Source organism: Simochromis diagramma, unplaced genomic scaffold, assembly GCF_900408965.1.
Source record: "Simochromis diagramma unplaced genomic scaffold, fSimDia1.1 OVJJ01000205.1, whole genome shotgun sequence".
NCBI classification, from domain to species: domain Eukaryota; kingdom Metazoa; phylum Chordata; class Actinopteri; order Cichliformes; family Cichlidae; genus Simochromis; species Simochromis diagramma.
In genome coordinates this window covers 16,799,191-16,822,789 of record NW_024386782.1, presented here as the reverse complement: position 1 = coordinate 16,822,789, position 23,599 = coordinate 16,799,191, and the positions used below count along the sequence as shown (strand labels likewise).

The following is a 23,599-nucleotide window of genomic DNA, read 5'->3' as shown; positions in this document are numbered from 1 at the left end:
CCAGTGGCTTATGCGAGGTTTTGCTCTCAAGCAAGCAATTGCAAAAGAGAGGCCAAAATACGACATGAAAAGGCCTCAGAGGTGACAGTATTTTTTTTTTTTAAAAATTCAGTCAAAGTGGTTTGATTGCTCCTAGAAAAGCATCAAAGGTCAGACTCATTCACGATCCAATCTATAAGCTATAGCAGGGACACTGAAATAGCAAAGGACTTTCCAAAGATGAGGAATTGTATTTCTCCCTGTTTAAAATGTGAAACAGGGCTTTTCAGATCATCTATGGCCTGTGTGAATCCATAGAAAAGGGATTGCTGGTGGGGAGATTAGTTGTCAGTCGCTCGCAGAAAAATGAAATCACATCAAGGCATGCCATTTGTTTTTACTTATATAAGTCACACAAGACTGAATGGGAAGAGAGCTTCAATAGTCGGAATTCAGGAAATGCTAAGAGGCTGCTGAGAAAGCATGTCTAAACTAAATGTAACTGAAAAATGACTTTGATGTGCTTGAAACAGAATTTAAAAAAAAATGTGAGTTGTTTGAAAATGAATGATGAGGACGTAGATGTGTGTGTGTGTGTGTGCTGTTGGATATATGATGAAATATGTTGACACTGTGGGCATTTGAACATCCGCCTGCTGTCAGAGTCAGCCGTACGACATCCCGGTGCTTTTGTTTTGATCCATGTGGTGCAAATAAAAACAAAGCTGTGCTTTGATGACAGCATCAGTCATCTGTTTTATATTTAGCACACAAAGCTTGAAAAGGTCCATACGTAGAAAACCTTACTCTAGAATGGGCCACTGTTATTTGGCAATAGCCCACAGCAGGCACTCAGAATCCAAAGCAGTGCTAAGGTTTATGGCACATGTCCACCAGCAGGCGATCCAGTGAACTAAAGTGTTCAGGTTAGGACACTAAATTCTCCGAGTCCCACTGTGAGTAAATGCGTGTCCTCTTTCTTCAACTGCTGTCTATTAAGAGTTGCTGAAGACACTGAAGTCATAAGTCAGCTGGCAACTATAGTGCTGTATAGTCCGTAGATCCTTGAGACTATTTGGTAGCCACATCAAAATTCTTCATAAATAAATGGAAGTAAATGAAAATAGAGAATCAGTTCAGATCATTCATAAAGTAATAGTTATTTTTATCTTTCCCAAAATTATGAAGTTGCCTTTACCTGGCAACAGTTGATTGCTGACAGTGTTGCCATACAGTAGTACACAAGTTGTCACATTAGTACAGTATGTAGTGATGGAAATTTACAGTAAATAAAGTCACGCAAAAATAACTCTACTTAGTATTTAAAGTCTGGTTAATATTTATGGTCTGAATTATGGTCTGGTGGAGCTTATGCCAGCTGTCATAGAGTGTGAGGCAGGATACTGCCTGCACAGGATTGCAGTCCTGTCAAGGGCAGGGCTCATTTTCTTTAAAGAAAAATCATTTCTGTCAGATAAAAAGCCAAAAGATCACCAGTGTCAGCTGGCTACACCCTCTGAGCATCATGACTGAACAACATTTTATGACAGTTCATCTTACAGTCTTTGAAATCCTGAGACAGTGTTTGACTTGAGAAATAAAAATGTTAACAAATGCTCAAAAAAAAAGAACGAAATCGCACTGCAATCTAGTCTGGCGTAATAGTAGTCAAGAAAAGCTGCACTGTTACACACAAATGTGACATGTCTCGTTCTACACACTGTATTGCAAGTTGCAATTTTGCTTTTAGTATTTCTGTTTGCTGATTGCCCGGCTCAGCATCCTGACACAGGGAGGAAGAATATGATGTCTTATGCTTGCTATAAGTTAATATTTGAAATAGTTGATTTGCTTGTTTAACTCTAGTTCAAGTAAAGAGGCAGAGCAAATTAATTCGCTGATAAACGACACTAAACAGTTCAGTGTCTTTGACGGTCTTTGTGGGTTAAAATAATGGGAATTGTGTAAAACAAATAATATGAAATAAAATAAATAAATAAACCTTTACCAAATACAGTGAAGCAACAGAAGAAATGACATTTACAAAATATCACTGAAAATTAAACAGTAGGAAGATGTATACACACATTCACACACCCACATGTATCACATGTGAGTGTGTGAATGTGTGTGTGAATGGGTGGGTGACTGGATGTGTAAAGCGCTTTGGGGTCCTTAGGGACTAGTAAAGCGCTATACAAATACAGGCCATTTACCATTTACCATGTAAGGAAATGTATTAATGGTGCAGATTAAAGGTTTGAGCGGTATTGCCGTTTAAAATGTAATTTTAATTAGAAGTTGTGGCTCACAGAAATGTCAAAAATAAATTACAACATGTCACAAAAACAGCTCTGTGCACACTGTAAGAGCACTCAAAGGCTGATTGTTTCCCAGATGGTCTGTAACCCTGCACCTCTGTGAGCACAGAGAATATTTAACATGCACTAATTGCACACGTTGTAAAAAGCTACTGTTGCAGAGCGATTCAGCTGCCCAGCTGCAATTTAGAAACACAATAGTTTGCCATAAAACAATCAACATCAAGACAAGGCTTTGATAAAAGCTTTGATGCAAGTGTTGATCATCGGGCTTCGTGGCTTAATCTTTGGGTTTGCATACAAACAAGCATATACGTATGCCAGCCCGTGGCTTCAGCGTGTGTGTCCGCAAGTACCACATGTCTAACAAAGAGTTTGCTCTGCTTTCAGCAGATGCCAGGACTCAGTGGCAGCTGTGTTTGTCCCTCACACGCAATAAAAAGTCTCACACACATGCACATAAACGTGCGTGCGTGTACATACTGCGTCCGCCCACACTGTTACACACACACGCGCACACGCATGGCCATTTAGCCTTAAAAGCTCTCCCACTTAAAAACAGAAGCAAAAAGCTTCTATTGCTCCATCATCTCATGCACAGATGTGATGTACTTACATTTCATTTGTTCCAACTCTTCACCTCCGTTTTGCCACATGCCCCCCACCTCCCATCTGTTTGACCTGCTGATTAGGTAATCAGTTAAGTGCAATGTTTTTTGTGGGAGCTCTTCTGTAAATGCTGTTGATCGCAGTGATATCAACCAAAACGATGTTTCTGACATATCTGACTAATAAGTGATAGATTAACTGTAGGTATGAAAAGTCATCACTGACATATTTATGTTAACATCAATGTACCCCTTTTTTCCAACAGATTTTCTAGTTGTCACATAAGATTTTTTTTTTAGGTTTCCACTTGTGTAGTTGAAACTAGTACAATATTAGTGTGAAAAACACCTGATAAGCTCCTGGTTTCTTTGCAGAGCTGCAACTTGACTTTTAAAAACACTTTTTTTTTTTGTATTTATTCTAACATGTTATTATACAGTAATCTTACTTTGAACACTGTGAAGTATTTGAACACCTGCTTTAGGGGATTCAGACACTTCAAATCTATCTAGTCTATTCAGACTCTTCATGCTTTTTGTCACTGCTTCAAAGTTTCTTGACATTTGCTTTTAAAGACTTTGTCACAGTGTGTGGAAGCAGATTGTGTGGAACGTGAATAATGGACCCAAACGCAGACACAATGGAACGTGGAACGTAGCTTGAATTTTTAAAAAAAAAAAGGTTTAATAAGGCTGATAAAAAAAAAAGGTGCAAACAAAGGCCAAGGCAAACTGATGCAAAACTAAACATTAAACTAAATTGGGTGAACTAAAATACAACATGAAGAACCCTGACATGGACATGAACAAACCTGGACATGTATACATGAGACCTGGAAACATGGTGTGAAGGGGAAGTGGGAACACATGGGGAAACAGCTGATTAGAATGACAGGGAAGTGAAACTAAACACAATGAACATGGGACACCAGACCTCTTCAAAATAAAACAGGAAACATAATGAGACTCAGGAATGAGACTTAAACACAGGGGTGAAGACACAAGGAGAATCTAAGAAACAATGAACTATAACGGCAACCTAGGCATAACGGAAATGACCCTGGATCGTGACTGATTCTTTTTTCTTTTCTTATACGTATTCTTACATTTTTACGCAACAAGTGGCTTTGATGAAAACTTGTGTTTGTTTTTGACAGCTGAAGATAAACCATAGGTGAGGGTAGGGACGTAGATTGGTTATGGTCACGAGCTGTGGGTAGTGACCGAAAGAACGAGATTGCGGATACAAGCGGCAGAAATGAGCTTCCTCCAAAGGGTGGCGGGACTCTCCCTTAGAGATAGGGCCAGAAGTTCGGCCATTCGGGAGGTGCTCAGAGTAGAGCCGCTGCTCCGTCACATCGAAAGGAATCAGTTGAGGTGATTCGGGCATCTGATAAGGATGCCTCCTGGGCACCTCCTGGGTAAGGTGTTCTGGGCATGTTCCACAGGGAGGAGGCCCCGGGGCAGACCCAGGACACGCTGGAGAGATTATATCCTTCGGCTGGCCTTCCACGCCTTGGTGTTCCCCCGGAAAAGCTGGAGGAGGTGGCTGGGGAGAGGGAGGTCTGGGCTTCTCTGCTTGGGCTGCTGCCCCCGTGACCCGGCCCCGGATAAGCGGAAGAAGATGGATGGATGGATGGAAAATAAAGGGATGAAAATTCCAACTCAACCTACGTCACTCAAAATTTTAGTTGAAAATAATGGAAAAATTCTTTGAATGTGGGATTACGTCAAATTATGATTCAGTGTGATTGGTTCAGTACATGTTTAACGCCGTCCTTGTCCTTGCTTTTCAGCCATTGTGTTTTGAGCCAGTGTAGAAGTTTTTTTAGCCAGAAAAATCAGAAAGATGGCAACACATGCACAAAAGACACACTGAGGCCTGTTCAGTTATTGAACGCAAAATGATGTTACTGATATTGATGTTGGATCTTGAAAACAACTTTAGCCTTTGGTTGAAAAAAAAAAAAAGCAACAGATAGCATGTAATCTGAAAGTGACTGAATATAGTGTTAAAACTAAAAGGTCCATACCAAGTGACCTAAGAGGTTTGCAAGGCTCGGAGCGTTTCTTCAGATCCAATCGGTTTTGTGTTGAAGTCATCTTTACATGGGAGAGTGTAATCTAAAGGGCAGTTGTATACTAAAAAGGGTCTGTTTGGTAAGAAGGCAATGTCTGATTTAGAGAGGATGTCATTTTACAATTTGTGTTGCAGTAATAATAATGATGTTGACATGGTGTTTGACCTCAGATTTGTTGGCAAAGTAAAAAAAAACAAACAGCTTTTCTCTTCTGCCTGCAGGAGGTCAAGTACTTCCAGTTTCCAGGAGAGCTGCTAATGAGGATGCTGAAGATGTTAATTTTGCCCCTCGTCGTATCGAGGTAAGGGCAACACAGCTCTGCACAATACAAACACATAAACACAACATTTCAGTGCCACAAGTACTAAATGCTGAAGTGGATAAAAGAGCTGTTTAATTATCTACACTGATGTTGGCTTTCAGCGCTCCAAGCCAATCGTGATTAAGATAAACATTTTTACGGTACACTGAAGTTTTATATTAGACATAATAACAATATTGTGCTGCAGTGATTAGTAAACAAAATATCCGCAGTCCCCATTTCGACATCAGTGTCACTACACTCGTCCCCTACCTCTGTATGTACTGAATGATTTTACAGGTTGCACACCGTCAATTATGGTATTGATTATTACTCTGAAAATGGACAGAGTAAGAAATCAGGGTCTCTGTTCCTTTTCTACCATTAAGCTGTTATGTTATGGTGTGTTTACTGTAATCTACAAGAAGAGTTCCTCGTTGTAAAAGAAAAAAGAAATTAAATGCTGCATTATAATATAAAAATACACATCTTTCTATTTTCAAAGACATTTAAAGAGAGTGAAGCCATTTGAGAAAAATGTTTCTGCAAAAAGAAACTTGCAGAAATAGAAAAGCAAGAATTCATATTGCCATTTTCAAAGTAATTTATTGTCTCAGAGTGACACGATGAAAAACACCTCCTGCTGTCACTTGCTGTCTGGTGACAGCAGGAGGTGTGGCTTTTGTCCACAAAGAATCTGCACTGACTGCAAACTTGAAAAAAAATCTACCTTGAATACTTTTTAAAAAGCAATTTGTCAACCATTCATATGAAAACCCACGAGCAGATACCAGGTATGAAACTGCAAAGCCAGTCCACTCTACCTCCTCGGTTATACATTTATATATACAACACAGAGCGCAGATGCACAAGTCTTCTTTTACAAAGAAAACACACTGTGGGAAATTGCTGTGAAACAAGAAAGAAAAAGGCAATTCTGCATGCTTATTGTAATAAGACGTGTAAGGCCTTGTTTGATGAAATATGTTACCACTGCAAGGCAATGATAAAAGGCGTCTACAGATAAGATTTAAAAGAGTCAAATAAAATAGAAGATTAAAATAAAGCACGTTTAAATAAAATGTATTAAACAGGAAAGTTGGCTCTGGCATGCAGTTAGACTGCAATGCAAAATGTGAACGTACTGCAATTATAAATGAATCATGATCATACTCTGATTTAAGTTTAAAATTGTGTTGGTTGAGTTTTATAGCCTACAGGAACCACGCCCCTGCATGGCTTCACGTTGACTGAGGCTGCTGGAAAAAGCACAGCCTGGATCTCTGTTCTCTGATATTTACTGCGCCCAATTACATGTTTCAGCATTAAAGATTAAAAACTAATGTCTATACGCAAGTAAAGCTGTTGCCCTTTTGTAGCTTCAGATGCATTCTTAGTAGAGCACAGCTTGCCAGATTCTCCAGTTTGATTATTTTAGGCCCAAAGCTCTTAGTTGCCTGCATGAGGTCAGCGATGTACTGAACACACACACACACAAAAAAAAAAACCTCCCAAAACAAATCATGCGAACGCACCGGTTACATGCAGGCTGCTTTGCGCAATAAGCTACTTACAATCTATGCAACAGCAAAGACTGGATGAGAAGTTAATCCTCCCTCTCTCTGTCTCTCCCTGTCTGTCTCCCTCTCTGTCTCTATCTCTATATGACAGTGTTTATGTGCCTTTCTTGTGTATTTCTCTCTGTCCATCTTTTTCTCTGCAGTAAAAGCGTGAAGCATTGTGCAGTGATTTGCTATTTATACACAGCCATGATCCATTCCCCCAGATTCCCAGATTCAGAGCAGGGCATCCTCTCAGCGCAGGTTTCCTGCCAAGAGCGAAGCACGTGAGGACAAGAGACGTTAACTACACCTAATCTGAAACAGTATCTGCAGGCAGGAGGCCAAATGCAGCCAAGTACAACGCTCTGTTAAAGCACACAGAAACTTGAAAGCTATCAGGGCGACTCTATGATGCTCTGAGCGTGGAGATTCATTTGAGTCTGTAGCACACAGATCCTGATAACTGCCTGGATCTCGATGGGGGCGATAATGGATAATAAAGGTGGAAGGCATGACTTCTTACTGCTACACCTCCTGCCTTCATTTCTTTATAACTCTTTACAGGCATGCATACAGTGCAGTCACGCAAGCAATGTCCTGCTTTTGTCGGATAGCTACACTGGGATGCACAGACTGGCTGCACGGTACAGTAGGGCTTATGTAGGGGTGAATATCCTTCCCAGCCCTATGGCCTGTCTGTCCCCATTTTTCCCCTCCCACTGCCATCTGCACACCAGCCAAAGCGGAAACCAGATTATCCCATGAACGCGTCATGCTGAATCAATGGCAACTGCACTTTGTGCCTCCCTATGATCCCTGTTTATTTAGTTTCACAGGATTGAAATTAAATCTTTGTTTTAATTGTAACAAATACTGACAACGCGACGTTCATTCGGTTCATTCAGGGCCCGCTTAAAGTGAGCATTTGCATTTTGATGAAGGCCTTTAGAATTTAATTAACTTTGGCACAGATCTGAAGGTCAGAGATGAAAAGCGTATTTTTTTTTCAAAATGTGCAGCATCCACACAACGAGCACTTTACAACCACAAAGTGAGTAAGAAATAATTGGCAGCAAAATGAGCGTTACAAAACAGGTCTGAGTGGGTGTGCCACAGGTTGTTTACACAGCTTTCAGAATTAATTGTTTTTGTAAAACACACACACACACAAAATGAATTGGATAGAAATCCAGCTGTTTGTATGGGAGTTTAATGTAGCTCTCACTCTCTTAGACTGAAATCTCAGGATGTGTTTTCTTAACGATAGTATCTGTTTTTGAGAATTGCTGTGATTTTTATTTTGCCCCACGATACGACACGCGATTAATTGCTCTTTGTGTGGCTCAATAAAATTGGCAATGCCTGCCTGATTTCAGCTCTCATACCCGAGGCAGGTGGTCAGCTACGGCGCACTTAGGTCAGACAGTTCCCTGTGAATATTTCCCAGACAGAGACTATAAGTAGATGTATAAAGAACTACAGTAATTTAACTGACACGTCATAAGTGAATGACATATAAAGGACATGCACTCGACTATAGCACCAAATTCAAGTCCTTGCACCTTTTTCCTTCGTTGCTAGAGTGATTTAGTGCGTTGCATTTGGATGATTAACCGTCAAGCTGCAGAAATCATGTTGCAGTTGTGCAGAGCTGTGTTCTTCTCTTTAGCTTGACTGTTTTGTTTTGCTGGCTGTCAGAATGTAAATCATTCCTTTATATTTCATCAAGTGCTTTTTTTTATTATGGTATTTAGGAAAATTTTCTAATTAGCTGCAAATATGCGTTTAACCTCGCTGTGCTGAGACAGCTTGACGGTAAAGTGTGTCTCGCCTACTGAGTAAGAGAGAATCTGATGCTGGGCTAGTTAAATATATTTGAATTGAAATGAACTTTACAGATTTATTTGGTGACCTGAATGTTTGTGCATTTAATCCACATTATTATAAATAAATAAATAAAAGGGTCAAGACAACATTCACTTTGTTCTTGGACTCAATTATGATGTTTAGGGGTTTTTACTAAAGCATCCCTGTGTAAACGGCTAGAAACAAGACTGAGCTCAAACAGTACAGCGACCCAAGACCTGGGCCAAGACCTGTTCCTTACAAAGGTCATTGTTTACAAATGCAGATAAGTTAAAATAAAATAATAAAAGTCTATCATTAGATTGTAGCCTGAGATTTTTAGTCTGCATTTCAGCAAGTGCCTTCCATGTTTTGTTTCCAGACTACAAATGAAAACCAGAAAACGTCTGGCACCCAAAGTCCCGCCTAAAGACTGTTTACAGAGGTTAAATCCTAACTCTGTACTGCCAGCTACCCATTTTACTAAAAGTTTACTAAAAGAGACCAACATCACAACATTCATTTTTATAGGGTTCATTTTGCCATTGTCTGGTGTGCTTCAGTCTTGGCCCTGATCCCTGAACCCTGAAGGGGAGATAAATAGACCTACAGCTAAAATCCCAACCGCATGCTGTATAGTGATGTTAGTTTGCTGGGGAGGTCACACAGTGCACTTTGAGGTTTATAGAAAATTGGTTTTCTTAATCTCAGCATACAGTACAGAGAGTCAGATACCACAGCAATGTCTGGCAGCGCTATGCACACTTTTCTTCCTGACTAACCCTGATGCCCATACAGCAACCCACCAGCAACTAAAAAAATATGAATTTGTTAATAAGTCATTTATTAATACATAATTCTACCGAGTAGCAATCAAAACAGCGTTCTTAAGCTTCTCCATGACTCCCTTTGCTCCAAAAGACACAGGCTTGTATTAACTTTCATAAAGTGGGCAAACGTTGCAGCTGTTCCTTAGAAAAATGTCTGGAAATGACTGCGGCGATGATTTCAACAACGTTAGTAGACTAAACTTACTGACCGTCTGATATTCAAGTCATTTCTCAAAAAGGTAAACATGACTTTTTTCTACATGATTTCAGATTGAGCTCATGACCCTCTCTGTCTAGGTGCCTCATTCTATTTTGAAGGCACAGACTGATGATTGATTTGAAAACCCTTTGAATCAAAAGTCTAAAAAGAACCATTTTGATGAGATTAATGTACCTATTAATGATTTCATCTTGTGGTAAGTATGCTCCTGGATAATTCTCGCCATTAGGAGCGACTGAGCCTCTTTTTTACAGTATATTGGCACAAAATTATAATGAATACTCTGAATATATTAAGCATTGAAACTAAACTGAACATTGATGCGATCTCCTGAAACACAGGTCATAGCGTCACTGGATTGCCATGGATTCCAAGGAGTATATACTCCATTGCAAGGAGTCTCTGCCTCCTCTGTTTCATCTCGATGTGGGATTACTGTAAAGCTCTAGCTCAACGAAGGTAGAACAGGGAGGAGTGTAAGCCCCATATGGTCCAAAAATCTTATGGCAGATCTGCTCTGCATGTGCTTGAACCATCACGGTCAAGGCAGCTACACATGGCAGGCTGTAATCCTACCTTGGCGCAGATTTCAGAGAGAAGGACAAAGATCTCTCAAAGATTTCCTAGCTCCTAGCTTAAGATTTAATGACCATCTTTGTGTATATGTGACATAAATTCATTATAATTATCTCTTGCGACTCCAGTAATGTCTAGGATACAGCATTAGATCTTAGGCTGCCAACCTATGTACAGTATATGCTAGTGGTTTACAGCATGGTTGGTCCTGAGGAACATCTATGGGATACCAGGATGAGTAAAGGCAGTTATTCCCATTAGAGCACCGCGATGGAGCGGTGGTTAGCATTAGCTTGGTTCACAGAAAGAAGCTCCTGGGTTTGAATCCACCAGCTGGCCAGGGCTTTTCTGTGTGCACTTTTCATGAATTCTCTCTGGATACTAAATACCAGCTTCCTCTCAAATTCTAAGCTTTCCATAGGTATGAATGTGAGCCTAAAAAGCTGTCTGTCTGTGTTAGCCCTGCGATAGACTGATAGCCTGTCCAAGGTGTATCCTGCCTTTTGCCCTGTGGCAGCTGGGATAGACTCCAGCATTTACTGCTATAATCAGGGGTTAACATGGACTACAATGATCTGGAATGGCGCTGCAGGACCCTCAACAAATGAGTGCTTAAATCTCATTTGTTAATCTGATTGGCAGATTAGGGTAATAGTCAATACTGAGTTAGTTAATTTCTCACGTGCAGTCTGTCACTGCTTCCAGCTGATGATAAGGAGACGCTTGTTCAGTGATAAGAAAATGATGGCATCCAACGCCTTCCTTACACCAGCAAGACATCCTTTTTCCTGCTCATTACTATAATGCATTCATGGTGCAAGTTGCAAGATTGCATTCACAGATACACTGAAGCAACATTTCCTAAGTAGAAGGTCATCTCAAAACACCTTAACAAATATCAGCAAACACAAAGTGCTTATGTGCTGTTTTTCATACGTTGTAACTTGGTAGCTAAATGCAGATTTGCTAAATTTCCCAGGGAGAGAAAAAAAGGTTAATGTGTGACACTTTCAGAGTTGGGGAGAGATACTGTAGAACATCTAAATAATACTAAATTATTGTTATTCAAATGTTGCATGAAAATACTGTAAAAGACCATTTGGTTCAGTTTAGCGCAGGGTAAATAGCATTGTGGTAACATTTATAGTAATGCTACGGTGGCTCAGAAAGGTCAAACACACTGTAGCTTAGAAAAACACCAGGAAAATGGTCCAAAATCACTAAAAAAACACCTGAATAAATCTCACAAAACACAACACAAGTGTGTTTGGGGATAGCATAATGTGTGAGCAGCTGCAGAAGTGACAAATAACAGTAGGTTGCTGATAGCAAACATGTGTCTAGAGTATTTTATGATTCATATGATTAAAACATTTAATACCTGCATCTTTTTCTCCCTCACCATACTGGTGAAGCCTCCACTGTCACGGTTCTGGGTCGGTTCGACCCAGCATTTTGAGTTCTTTTGTTTTGGTTTATTTTTGAATGATCGTTTTGTTCGCTGGTGCTTTGTTGATCATTATTATTATTTATCTATTGTTTCTGTGATTCTGGTTTTGGTTTTTGCTCTCAGGTTTTGTGTTCTCATGTTTGCTGTGGGTTTTGATCTGTGTCTAGTCTGCGTCTTTGTGTAGTGATTTCTTGTTTCCTGTTTTATTGTGAAGGTCTGCGTCTCATGTGAGTGCGTTCAGTTTTACCTCCCTTGTCTCATCTCGTTAATTACTCCCAGCTGTGTCCCCCACCTGTGTGTAATCTCCCGGTGTTTCTCTGAGTGTATTTAAGTCGTGTCTTCTGTCATAGTAGTCGCTGGCCCGTCTGTGTATCCACCGTGTTTCATCTGTGTGTTCTCCCTGCTGTCCATCGTCACTTACCTCTGCTCATCCTCCTTCATGTTCATGTCCTGGTTTGTGTTCAGTAGTTTAGTTGTTCTCAGTTTAGATAGTCTTCAGTCCCGTTTGCCGTTTCTCTGTTTGCATTTTGTGTCCAATAAACCACCTTCTCACCTTCACGAGTGCCTGCGACTGGATCCTCCTTTGTTATCTCCACACGGCTCATCTCACTCGCCGTGACATCCGCTTCTTTTAAACATGTCTCAGTGCAGTCCTTCGCATGTCCTTCGCATTGAAACAGCTTTTCCGTCACAATCCTTTCTTCGTGTTTTGTGAGGTTTTTCACTACTTCTATTGTATTTTATTCAACTTCCATTGTGTTTTGCGAGCTTTTTCAGCATTTCTTTTTTATTTCATCTTGTTTTCTTAAGTCGCAGTGCATCTGACCTCTCAGGATTACCGTATAATTCACAATGCAAGCTGTGCTGTTTGTGGTCAACGTGAAGCTACATGACGGCTAGAAGATTTCAATGTAAATTTAAGCTGATGATGTTGATTAAATTCATTCATCAAACTTTAACTTTTATTGTAGCTTCATACATACAAATCCACAAAGGGCGTGTATATACATATATATATATATTCAGTTTAAACTGTTGTCTGCGATTATCCTGAAGATTAATGTTTTGACATGTTGCCAGTGCAATGCAGTGTGACATTCTACTTATGACATTTTGATTTTTCTGCTGGGGGTCATCTAATCCCTGAGCAGCTCAGGGCAAGCCCTTTAGTTATCATTTCTGCAGCTGCATTTGTTATCTGATGTACCAGTGGGTGCAAGGTTTATTCCCACGAGCGATGCTCCGTTCTGTGATTGCAATTCCAGTCGCATCACAATGTTCAGTTCAAGGAGAAAAAAAACAGAAAAGGGTAAACCACTGAGTTTTTCTTTTTTCTTTAATAGACAGAAGGAAATAGTGGGTGGAATAACCTGCCCATCAGTGCAGTATGCATGTAATAGGAATTAATATCACGGTGGTTGGTGAATTATAAAGCGTTATAACTCATTATTTGCCCACATTAACATAGTACATTAAATTAAACTGTTTACCACAGAATGTAGACAGCAATTTACTGGTAGATAATATTAGATTTAGATCATATTCAAACCTCGTGGTTGGAGGTTTTGAAATTGAGTGCTTCACTTTTTTCATAACATTCAGTTTTTTTCTTTTTTAGTTAAAATGCCAGATTTACCTTTGAGTGTCAAATCTTTTGAGATTTGTAAGTACAAGATGTAAGCAGAGCTGAGTGCACACGAGGTCAAACTGTCCAATGACAAAACAGGGTTTTCCTGGAAAGCCTTTAGGAGAGCAAAGGTCTAGACTGCCCTTGTGGAAAAGGAACTGGCAAAGGTTTTAGAGAGTACAGATGCTTACCTTTGCACTTTTTATTGGTCTTTTAAGAAAACATCTGCATATAGAAGCTTTTACTTTTTTGCTTTTTACTATTCCTCCCCACACTTTTAAACAAATATCTGTACTTTCTACTCTCTACTTCTGTAGCATTTATACTCTTTCAGCATTCAGCAAACATCAGCAAACACACAAACTGTCTGTGTGCAGTTTGTCTCACAGTGTGTTACTAGCTAAAGGTCCAGCTGCTGTATTTCACAAGGTGAGATAAGTTCACTCAGAGATGGAGAAAGATGTAGAAAGGCAGGCGTGTTGGATTTGTATAGGATGTGTTTTTATAAAACAGACTAAGCTATGCTAACTTTGTGTTATTCAAACGTGGCATGAAAATAATGGGTAGTTTAGTGCAGGATAAACATTTTAGTTTGCAGTATTGTGGTGAATTGACAGTAAAGCTGTGTTGGACTGATACACAGTGTCTGTGGTGCTCATGGTCAGAGTTAGACTGCATCAAGTGTAGCAGAGATGAAGCTGCATTTAAGCAGATGATACTTAGATTAATTAACTGAATGGCAACTTTATATCAGCTTTATGCTGCCCAGTGTAAAGATAATATAAACAGTATAGTGTCAGTGTCGGGGATGGACGTCAGCCAGGATAGCTCGTGAAAATGCTGACAACTTGGATTCAGCTGTAGAAATCCAGAGCAGCAGGTCAGCTGATCACATCAAGTACAGAAGGAGAATTTACTGAAGCTCACATTAGAAATTACTGTGAGTCGTGATTCTTTTCCCTGTGCTGAGACACTACACAGATCTCAGGGTTCGCTCACCTGCACTGTAACCCCTGACGTTACTCATTTCACTGTTTAGGTGTTTAGGCAAAGTCAGCCTCTAACATGTAGGCGACAGAGAATCGTTACTTTTTTCATTCCCTTTCACTGCAGGTGTCTTTCATGACAGATTTAAACTAATTCATTAGAATTATTTTTTAGATAATAGCCAGTTTTAGTAATAACTTCGATATTTGTATCAAGGTAAAAGAGACTTTGTTAAAACAAATCACGTGATAAAATTATTGACACTGACATTTATACTCAGCTGCATTTTGAATAAGAAAGGTTAAAAAATGTTTTATTACCAGTTAATTGTTGTAGTGGTTTTCCAAAAAAAACCCAACACAGAAATAAAGACAAAAACAGAGTTTGTACAATTCTAAGTTTTAAAGTCAGTATTTGAAATGACCATCTTTACTCTGCAACACATATTGAACTCTCTTAGGCAAGCTTTCTTTTAATTTCTTGAAGTAGTCTTCAGGAATAGTTCTCCAAACTTCTTGAAGGACATTCAAAGATCTTTGGATGTCGGCTGCCTTTTGTTCTCTGTCGAGATGCTTCAGTAATGTTCAGGGTCTGGCCTCTGGGGAGGCCAACCTTTCATTGACTGGTTTTCTATCCAGGAGTGTCTTAACTGTACTGGCAGTGCGTATGGCATTGTTGTCATGCTTAAGAATGAAGCCACTGTCAATCAAATGGTAAAATCTGTCTGTACATTTCTGCTTTTATAATTACATCAGTGATGTCAAGATCTCCTACACCACAGGCCTGAATGATTGGTCAGTGTTAGTGGCTGAAGTAACAAAAAAAAGTTCTCTGAAAATGATCAGGTATGAAGACTGAACTGAAGAGGGGCAAATTAGCCAATGACCAAAGAAAATCTTTGACAGGTATCGAGAAAGCCAGCTCAAAACCATAAAAAATGACAAGCAAGTCTGAAAAATATAAAGTAATGAGCTGTCCAAGATGTACCCAACCTGTTGCCCTATGATTGACAAGTTGGGTTCTAATCCCTGTAGATGCATAGATGGATCGGTGCGAGGGATCTGCAATTCTGGGCTACTTATGAGCAAAATGAAACATTACATTAAAGGTTTCCTCACAGAGAGACTGTGCTTTCACTTTTAGTAACAAACCAGTTTCCAGCATTCCTGGTTGAGTCTAATTGTGAAGCATTTTTGCTACGCAGAAAAAAGTTGTAGATATTTAACCAGTTTAGAGACTACCAACACACCACCGTGACTTTATCCAGTGTAACCAGTAGTAATTTAACAGTGTTAGAATTTGCTATTATCCTGTACTTACACTTGTGGTTCTTTAACCATTCAGTTACATTTTCATTTTAACATCTCAACAAAGGTGAGTGATCCATTGACAGTCAATTCAGAATTGACTGTCTGAACTTTAGTCCTCAGTAAATGTTTCATATACTCCGAACTGGAAAAGCAGAATTTTTCCACTTAGGAAGCCAAGATTGTGCTATAGTTACCATAGTTACAGCAAAATCAAGTGAAGACGTGACTTTATTTATCATTCAAGCGCATCATTGTTTTTGCAGCTGTGAAATTATGATTTGGCTTCAGTGGAAAAAATTGATCCTTCGCTTAATTTGAGCATTTAATAATAAAGTTCTGCAGCGTTTTAATGCAAGTTTCAATCAAATGCTTTCTCCCATCCCAAGAATTTATTATGTTATCACAAACACACACACACACACACACACACACACACACACACACACACACACACACACACACACACACACACACACACACACACACAGAAAGATGCAAGTTTCCATTCATGTGACCAGACTGGCTTTTCAAAGCACAATAGTCCCCAGTGTGAAACCTGCAGGAGATGGAGACTCTCTAGTTTGCATTTGAAAAATGATGGAAGGAGGCATGACAGTATGAGTTTCAGCACAGGCAGCGAGTGCACAGAAAAACTCAGCACATCCACCCAAACACTTGCCAAGTCGAACCAGATTACACAGGATGGGGAGAAAATCTTGTCTCCCCAACTCAAGATCTCTCCACCGCTGTTTCCCTGCTTTCACGAGCATCACCCTCCACATCCTCCTACACTTCCCAAAAATATGTCATTTGCATTTATTTATTTATTTTTTACTTTTTTTAAACTCACCGAGAAGCCAATTATGTGAATCTCCCTCATTCACTCCTTTTTTTTTTGTATATAAGACGAGCGTCACCATCTTTGTACAGTGAAAACAAATATCTGAAAAGACGCTGTATTCAGAGCTGCCCATACAAATGCAAATTAACATCGACTGTTTTGAATGTTTGTAAGAACAACTTTTCATCGCCTTCACTGGCATAGAGGGATGAGTGCAAAGCTACACGGCTGAATTCACGTATCTTAAGGTAGAAGAAGCCGTGCCTTGTTTAAGACTGCAGAGGCTTACACGGAGAGCTTCTCAAAATTGAAACAGGCTGATTGAGATTGGTTAAGTGCTGCATTCATTTCAAAGCTGCACACCTAGTTAAAGCTCTGCTTGCTTTCATATCCACATAAAGCATGTTATTAAGGTGAATGCTGAATTTGAAGCTTGCCAGAATATTTCCTCTGGCATTTCACAAATTTGGAGCCTGTTGAACCACCAGCGGTTTATTTTCATCATAATACACTTTAAGACCCAGCATACTCATTCATATGTTTGGGAACTTTTATTCTAATAGTCAAGAGTTTTAAAGTTAAATCTAGCATCAGTAAAGCAAGAAAATAATAAATAGTTGTATTTTGGATTGTGTAGTAGAGGGCCACTTGTTTGCAGGGTAAATGGTTACAGCAAGGATCTACATTACAAGAGTTGGCTGAACATTTGCAGCTGCATGTAGCTGATCACTACTGATTTTATTCTTCTGCAGGAAAACTAAAAATTCAGCTTCAAAATGTTCACTCTGACACTGAGCAGAAGCATCTCTTCAGCCACAATCTCTTCAACTCCCTCTTGGTTACTAACTCTATCTTGTCTCTTTCCGCCTTTGTGTGTCTCCACTTGCTCTCAGTTTGATGTCCGGTCTGGCTGCTCTGGATGCCAAGTGCTCCAGCCGCTTGGGAATAATGACCATTTCATACTACCTGTGGACCACCTTTGTTGCTGTGGTAGTTGGTATTGTCATGGTTTACATCATTCACCCGGGTGGAGCTGCACAGAAGGAGGATTCTGAGGACAGCAAGAAGCCAATGACCAGCTCTGCTGATGCTCTGCTGGACCTCATTCGGTAAGAGACCACTAATTATTTCCTGTTATGCTCAGAGCGCTGCAAGTGTAGTGACAGAAAATGCATAGACTATGTTAAAGAGAGTTGCCTAAGTGCTTGTTTTTATATAGTCCCATGGAAGAAGGATGAAGGGAGTAAAAACTTGTCTGTATTTTGCTTTCTTTGGATTAAAGTAAGTTTGTGTATTTAGTGTCAATAGTTCAAAAGCCAGGCTTCAGAGAAATCTGAGTCATTAGATGAACAAGATGTTGGGAAAGACTTTTGTTTAACTCATTAAAATTCAGCCTGTTGTTGCTTTTTTAACCAACATGGAAATGTTGTATTTAAAAATGAATAAAGCTTAAAAAATGCTTATGTACAATTTCATATCAACAAAGTCATGGAAAATAACCTTAAGAAAAACAATCTAGCAGAAAGAAAAAAAATCCATGGAGAAGATCGACTTTATTCCAGAGCGAATCTAATTCACATGCTGTATTGCTAATGTGCGCGTTTTGGCTTTTGCGGATTTGCAAATGAAACAAACGTGTGTAGGTTATAGCGCGAATGAAAAGCAGATTTGCTCTGCGTGCTCATGGAGGCAGAAGTCAAGGAGGTGCTTGAGGTCGGAGTGTAAAGCCTGGAACCTTATGTGCCAGTGGGTTATTGTGCTAAGCTAATTAGTGCTGCTGAAGGGCTGGGTTGTTGTGCTAGAGATAGACCTGAAACATGACAGAGACTTGCGGCAGGTCAGTAGACTAAAAGAAGAGCAGCTAAGGTGTGGACCTGTGCGCAAGGATATCTGATATTTGTGGTTTTTTTAACCTAAATGCACAGAATGGGAGGCAAACAAAAACATGGAAATTATGAATTATGAACAAATTTTGTTTTTTGGGGAAAAAAAATAATAATGAACTTTTAAAAAAATATCAGGAATAAAATAGAGTTGGAAGACTCACTTCCAGTCACACTGTCAATAAGAGGGAGTAATAAACTGGCCAAGCCTATGAAATCCATCTATGACCTGATCATGTGCAGTGGTGAAGCTTTGTTGTTCACAGATTCTATGTGTGTGTGTGTGTGTGTGTGTGTGTGTGTGTGTGTGTGTGTGTGTGTGTGTGTGTGTGTGTGTGTGTGTGTGTGTGTGTGTGTGTGTGTGTTTGAGGGGGTTACAGAGCACAGCTGTGCTTTGGATTTATCCCGCAAAGCTTCTTTACCGCCTTCATCTATCATGCAGGCCTGCTGTATCACTCGACTGTCAGTGCTCGTGTGTGAATGTGTTGGATAAGCATCTATAATGAGCATGCTATGTAAGAATATGTGCATTCTTGGATTTATTAGGGGAACCCTGGGGTCAGAGTGTTTCATTAGCCAGCTTTGCTCTGATTGGATATCCCGCTGGTCCGATCTGTGCAGGATACTCACCGCAGTCTTGTGACTCACTCTGCAATGTTTCTGGAAATCTTTGCCATATGGTTTTTAACGTCACTCTTCTTAATGTACACGTACCCAGATGCAGTGTGGCTTTTAATCTCACTGCATCTTAAATGTGATGGTTGATTTCTGATTGTGGTTTAAATTCTGTGTCACTGTGGGATTTACCAGCAGCACTAATACAACGCAGACTTTGGACAGTAGTCTCTTTGCAAAGAATACTACACAGGCAGTATCTGCACGTAAACAAAGGGCACCTCATAACTCTCCTGTATTTATTAGACCACTCACTCATCATTCATTGTGCATTTAGTGATCCCAGCAACTCTTGACTTAAAAAACAAATACTTTATAAGTTATTAGTCATGTTTGTATAGTATCTGGGATTTCCTTCCTACATATCGTGGAACAGCAATGATGTGCTGTGAGGAACCTGACTTTGTCTTCTGTCCTAAAGACACTGTGGTTCAGTGGCTTGGTCACATTTTAGGTACACCTGTTCAACTGCATCTTAACATAAATATATAATCAGCATATTAAATGGCAGAAATTCCATGCATTTAGGCATGTAAACTATTCAGTTCAGTTCAATTCAGTTTTATTTATACAGTGCCAGATCACAACAATAGTTGCCTCAAGGCGCTTTATATTGTAAGGTAAAGACCCTACAATAATACAAAGAAAACAAAGAAAATCCCAACAACTGTATGACCCCCCCTATGAGCAAGCACTGTGGTGACAGCGGGAAGGAAAAACTCCCTTTTAACAGGAAAAACTCCCTTTTAACAGGACCATCTTTTGCACCGTAGTCTTTGTCCAACTTTAATAAACATCATCTGCTCATTACTTAATTTTTTGTTACAGATAATTCATAAACTAAAGCATATTTAGCTTTTTATATAACTTCTATTTAAATAAAAAAGAATACCTTTTAAATACCTGACCCTCCTCTTCTGTCAGGATATAGTGCTACTAGACACCTGTCGCTGTGCTGTCTCAGCTCTTAAATCAGTGGTCGAAACTGAATTACAGAAAAAAACTTATTTAAAAAACACCAAACTTTGACAATTAAATTACAGTGATCACGATGCAGGTCTGCATCGGTGGTGGGCATCTGTTTTCCTCTCCAGAAAGAGATTGTTCTCTATTTTCTACTGTTCCCATTCTGCCTGCTCCTCTGTCTTCAGATTTCATCTGTCCATGCACCTGAGTCCACTCTGTGGCAGGTCAAGAACTGAAGAACTCAATATTCTTTTCTTCAGAGATATGAGATACGAGGGATTTTTTAGAGCGGTTAATAAAATGTACTATAGCATGTGTGCAGCTTTCAGGGTGGAAATAAAGGACAATGTGGAGATTTTCATTTGTCAGGACTGATGCAGAAAAGCCTATTTACCAACAAAGCAAACTTTCAGTGTAATTTTATTAGAGTAAGACTTCTTGCACAGTAGTAATGATGCAGAATCCATAAAGAAGCTGTCGTCCTTCTTTGAATTTCTGATTTAATCAATTCCAATTTCACAGGGAGGAGATGTACAGGAAAGATTTACCCCGTGTTGTGGAAGTTTTCCATTTAAATAAAGCCTGCAGACAAGCGGTGAGCAGTAGCTAACATTCTTTAATCAAAACACACAAAGAACAGACAACCAAGCTTGTGGAGAGCCTACATGACCGCGGGGCAGGTCAGCAGAGTCTCCCTGAGCCTAGCATGGCTCTCAGTTAAATACCTTCTTCAGGAACAAAAGGCAGTACACAGCTGTTTCACACCTTAAGGTTCACACTCCCTTGCTACCTCCCAGAGTCCTCGAAGAGACAAAAGTTTCTTCCTGTGGAGCTGTCTGCTTCCCCCAACTTCCTTACTAGACCCCCACCATTTGTCTTAATGTATGAGTGTGAGACTTGTTAAAATCCAGTGGCACCAAGGCATTATACAATAAAATAATGTGAATAATACATAAGTAAAAGAAATTCCTATACACCCGTAATATCAAAGCCAATATAAAAAAGAGGAGATACACAGAAATAGCTTTTGTTAAAGCAAAGTTATAACTGTTCTATTTCTCTGCATTACATTACATTTCTGGGATTGTTAACCTACATTTTACTTTGGATCCATTACAATGTGTCTGCTTTTCACTGAAAGATATTGACAAATTCCCTAAATTCTCTTTTATAGCAACATGTTTCCAGCCAACTTGGTCCAAGCTACGTTTCAACAGGTAAGTTCAAATACTGAAAGCATAGATTTCTGTTACCCCCTAATCTTTAATCTAAACTGCAACGCCTCTTCATATTATCTTCTATTGTCCATTTATTTCAACACATTTGCAAAAAGAATAAAATTAATCTGTTGCCGTGCGAGAATGCAAACACGAATGAGCGTGTTTCATTATCATGTAAGAGTCTGGTATGTCACGTTCACTGTGCTCTGTTTTGGTTTCAAGTATCGAACCCAGAGAGTCGCAGAACTCATCCCCAAACCGACAGTCGCTCAGCTCCTGGATGAGACAACCACGCGGAGGGTCTACATTTATGGCATCCAGGATGACAATGGCACCGACACCCAGAACTTCTCTCTGGATCTAACGCCACCTCCTGACGTCATCGTGAAAACATCTCCCGGCACCAGCGAAGGCATGAATGTACTGGGGATCGTTATATTCTCTGCAACCATGGGTGGGTGTTTGACATGAATCCCACACGCACTAACATCCACAATGCACATGCATAAATATATATCTCAAAAAAGCAAACTTAAGTGAGGCCTCAAAGGGCCGATGATTTTGGTTTCCACCCACCATTGGTTCATTCATTCTGTGCTGTGCAGGGAACAAACAAATGTTTCCATTCTTATCACTTAATACTGTTGAAAACATCCCTGCAGTTGCATGCTTGCATATTTTTTTTTTCCTTTTCCCGTTCAGGAATAATGCTGGGAAGAATGGGACCCAATGGAAGTGCTTTGGTCAACTTTTGTCAGAGTTTGAATGAGGCGGTTTTGAAGATTGTTGCCATTGTCATTTGGTAAGAGCAGTATTTTACAAGAAACCCCTAACAAAAGAAAAGTAACAACATCTGTGAAGTTTTACTGATCAGCTATAACGAACACTGATAAAAAACCTGCACTGTTTGCCATTCACTCTCCAGCATGTTACATTTGAAATATTCTGATATTAGTTGGATCAGACTTTTTCGTATTTAGGTAAATGTATCAACAACAATTGGATGGATTACAAAAAAAAGGTGAAACAGACATGCCCCACTTTAAAGCCTTCATCTAGTGAAGGTTTATTGTGACGATGCTAGACTGGTCATTTATTGGCAGCCTTTTACCTGTCCACTACTTGCAAATGTTAGCATCCTACACATTATATTAAGATCATAGGTCCTTGAAACTAGTAACCACCAGCATATTAAAATTGTTTGGATTAAATATGTCAACATGTTAATATTAGTATCACTGTGTTCAGCAATCCTTCCCTCCTCCTTTCTGCAGGTATTTCCCCTTTGGTATTGTGTTTCTGGTGGCTGGAAAGATCTTAGAGATGGACGACCCTTCGGCCATGGGGAAGAAGTTGGGCTTTTATGCCATCACTGTGGTAATGGGCTTGGTGCTGCACGGACTGTTCATCCTCCCGGCCATGTACTTCTTCATCACCAAGAAAAGCCCCATAGTTTACATAAGAGGCATTCTACAAGCCCTTCTCATCTCCTTGGCCACTTCCTCCAGGTAAAGCATATGACTTTGCAGATCTACAGGTCCTAAATTATTGTTATTATTATTATAAAGCTTGATGCGCAGACAAATGCACACAGACTTTATTTAAAAACTGTGTCTGTAAATGAATCATCAGGACTTCTTTCACACATGTACCTACTACATTTAGTCAGTTACATTTTTCTTTGATGTGAATGCCCCACTACAATAAAAATCCTGTAATTTTAACACACTGTGGAGCTAATGTGGCTGAGCTGTGTCAGAATTTTGATGTGGGGGCGATCATGGCTCAAGAGTTTGTCCTGTAATCGGAAGGTTGCCAGTTCGAGCCCTGGCTCCAACAGTCTCGGTCGTTGTGTCCTTTGGCAAGACACTTCACCCGTTGCCTACTGGTGGTGGTCAGAGGGCCCGGTGGCGCCAGTGTCCGGCAGCCTCGCCTCTGTCAGTGCGCCCCAGGGTGGCTGTGGCTACAATGTAGCTTGCCATCACCAGTGTGTGAATGGGTGGATGACTGTGTATAGTGTAAAGCGCTTTGGGGTCCTTAGGACCAAGTAAAGCGCTATACAAATACAGGCCATTTACCATGTGGGGGGAGTGTTAGGCTTTATGTCCCATATAAACTCAACTGGCTTTTTTCGTAGCATTTTCTGCATATATGCAAAATAACCTCAAAGGGTCTCAAAGAAAAAGAAAGGAAAAAAAATCACTGGTAAATGTTCATATATTACATTTTTCCATGCCATTAGGATGTTTCCCAGAAGAAAAGAAAACAATGATGACCACTTTATAATCTGTATAAGCCTCCATTTATGGTCCAGCAG

At 39.8% G+C, this 23,599-nt stretch overlaps 1 protein-coding gene across 1 annotated transcript in view; it reads left to right on the top strand.

The window, feature by feature from the left end:
* Nucleotides 1–23,599, top strand: part of slc1a7a (solute carrier family 1 member 7a) — a 40,985-nt gene that overhangs the window by 1,236 nt on the left and 16,150 nt on the right. The window contains exons 2-7 of the mRNA XM_040022363.1: nt 5,211–5,290; nt 17,432–17,647; nt 21,237–21,279; nt 21,505–21,736; nt 21,985–22,084; nt 22,557–22,790. Of these exons, the coding sequence (XP_039878297.1) occupies nt 5,211–5,290; nt 17,432–17,647; nt 21,237–21,279; nt 21,505–21,736; nt 21,985–22,084; nt 22,557–22,790 (905 nt within the window). The remainder of the gene's footprint in view (nt 1–5,210; nt 5,291–17,431; nt 17,648–21,236; nt 21,280–21,504; nt 21,737–21,984; nt 22,085–22,556; nt 22,791–23,599) is intronic.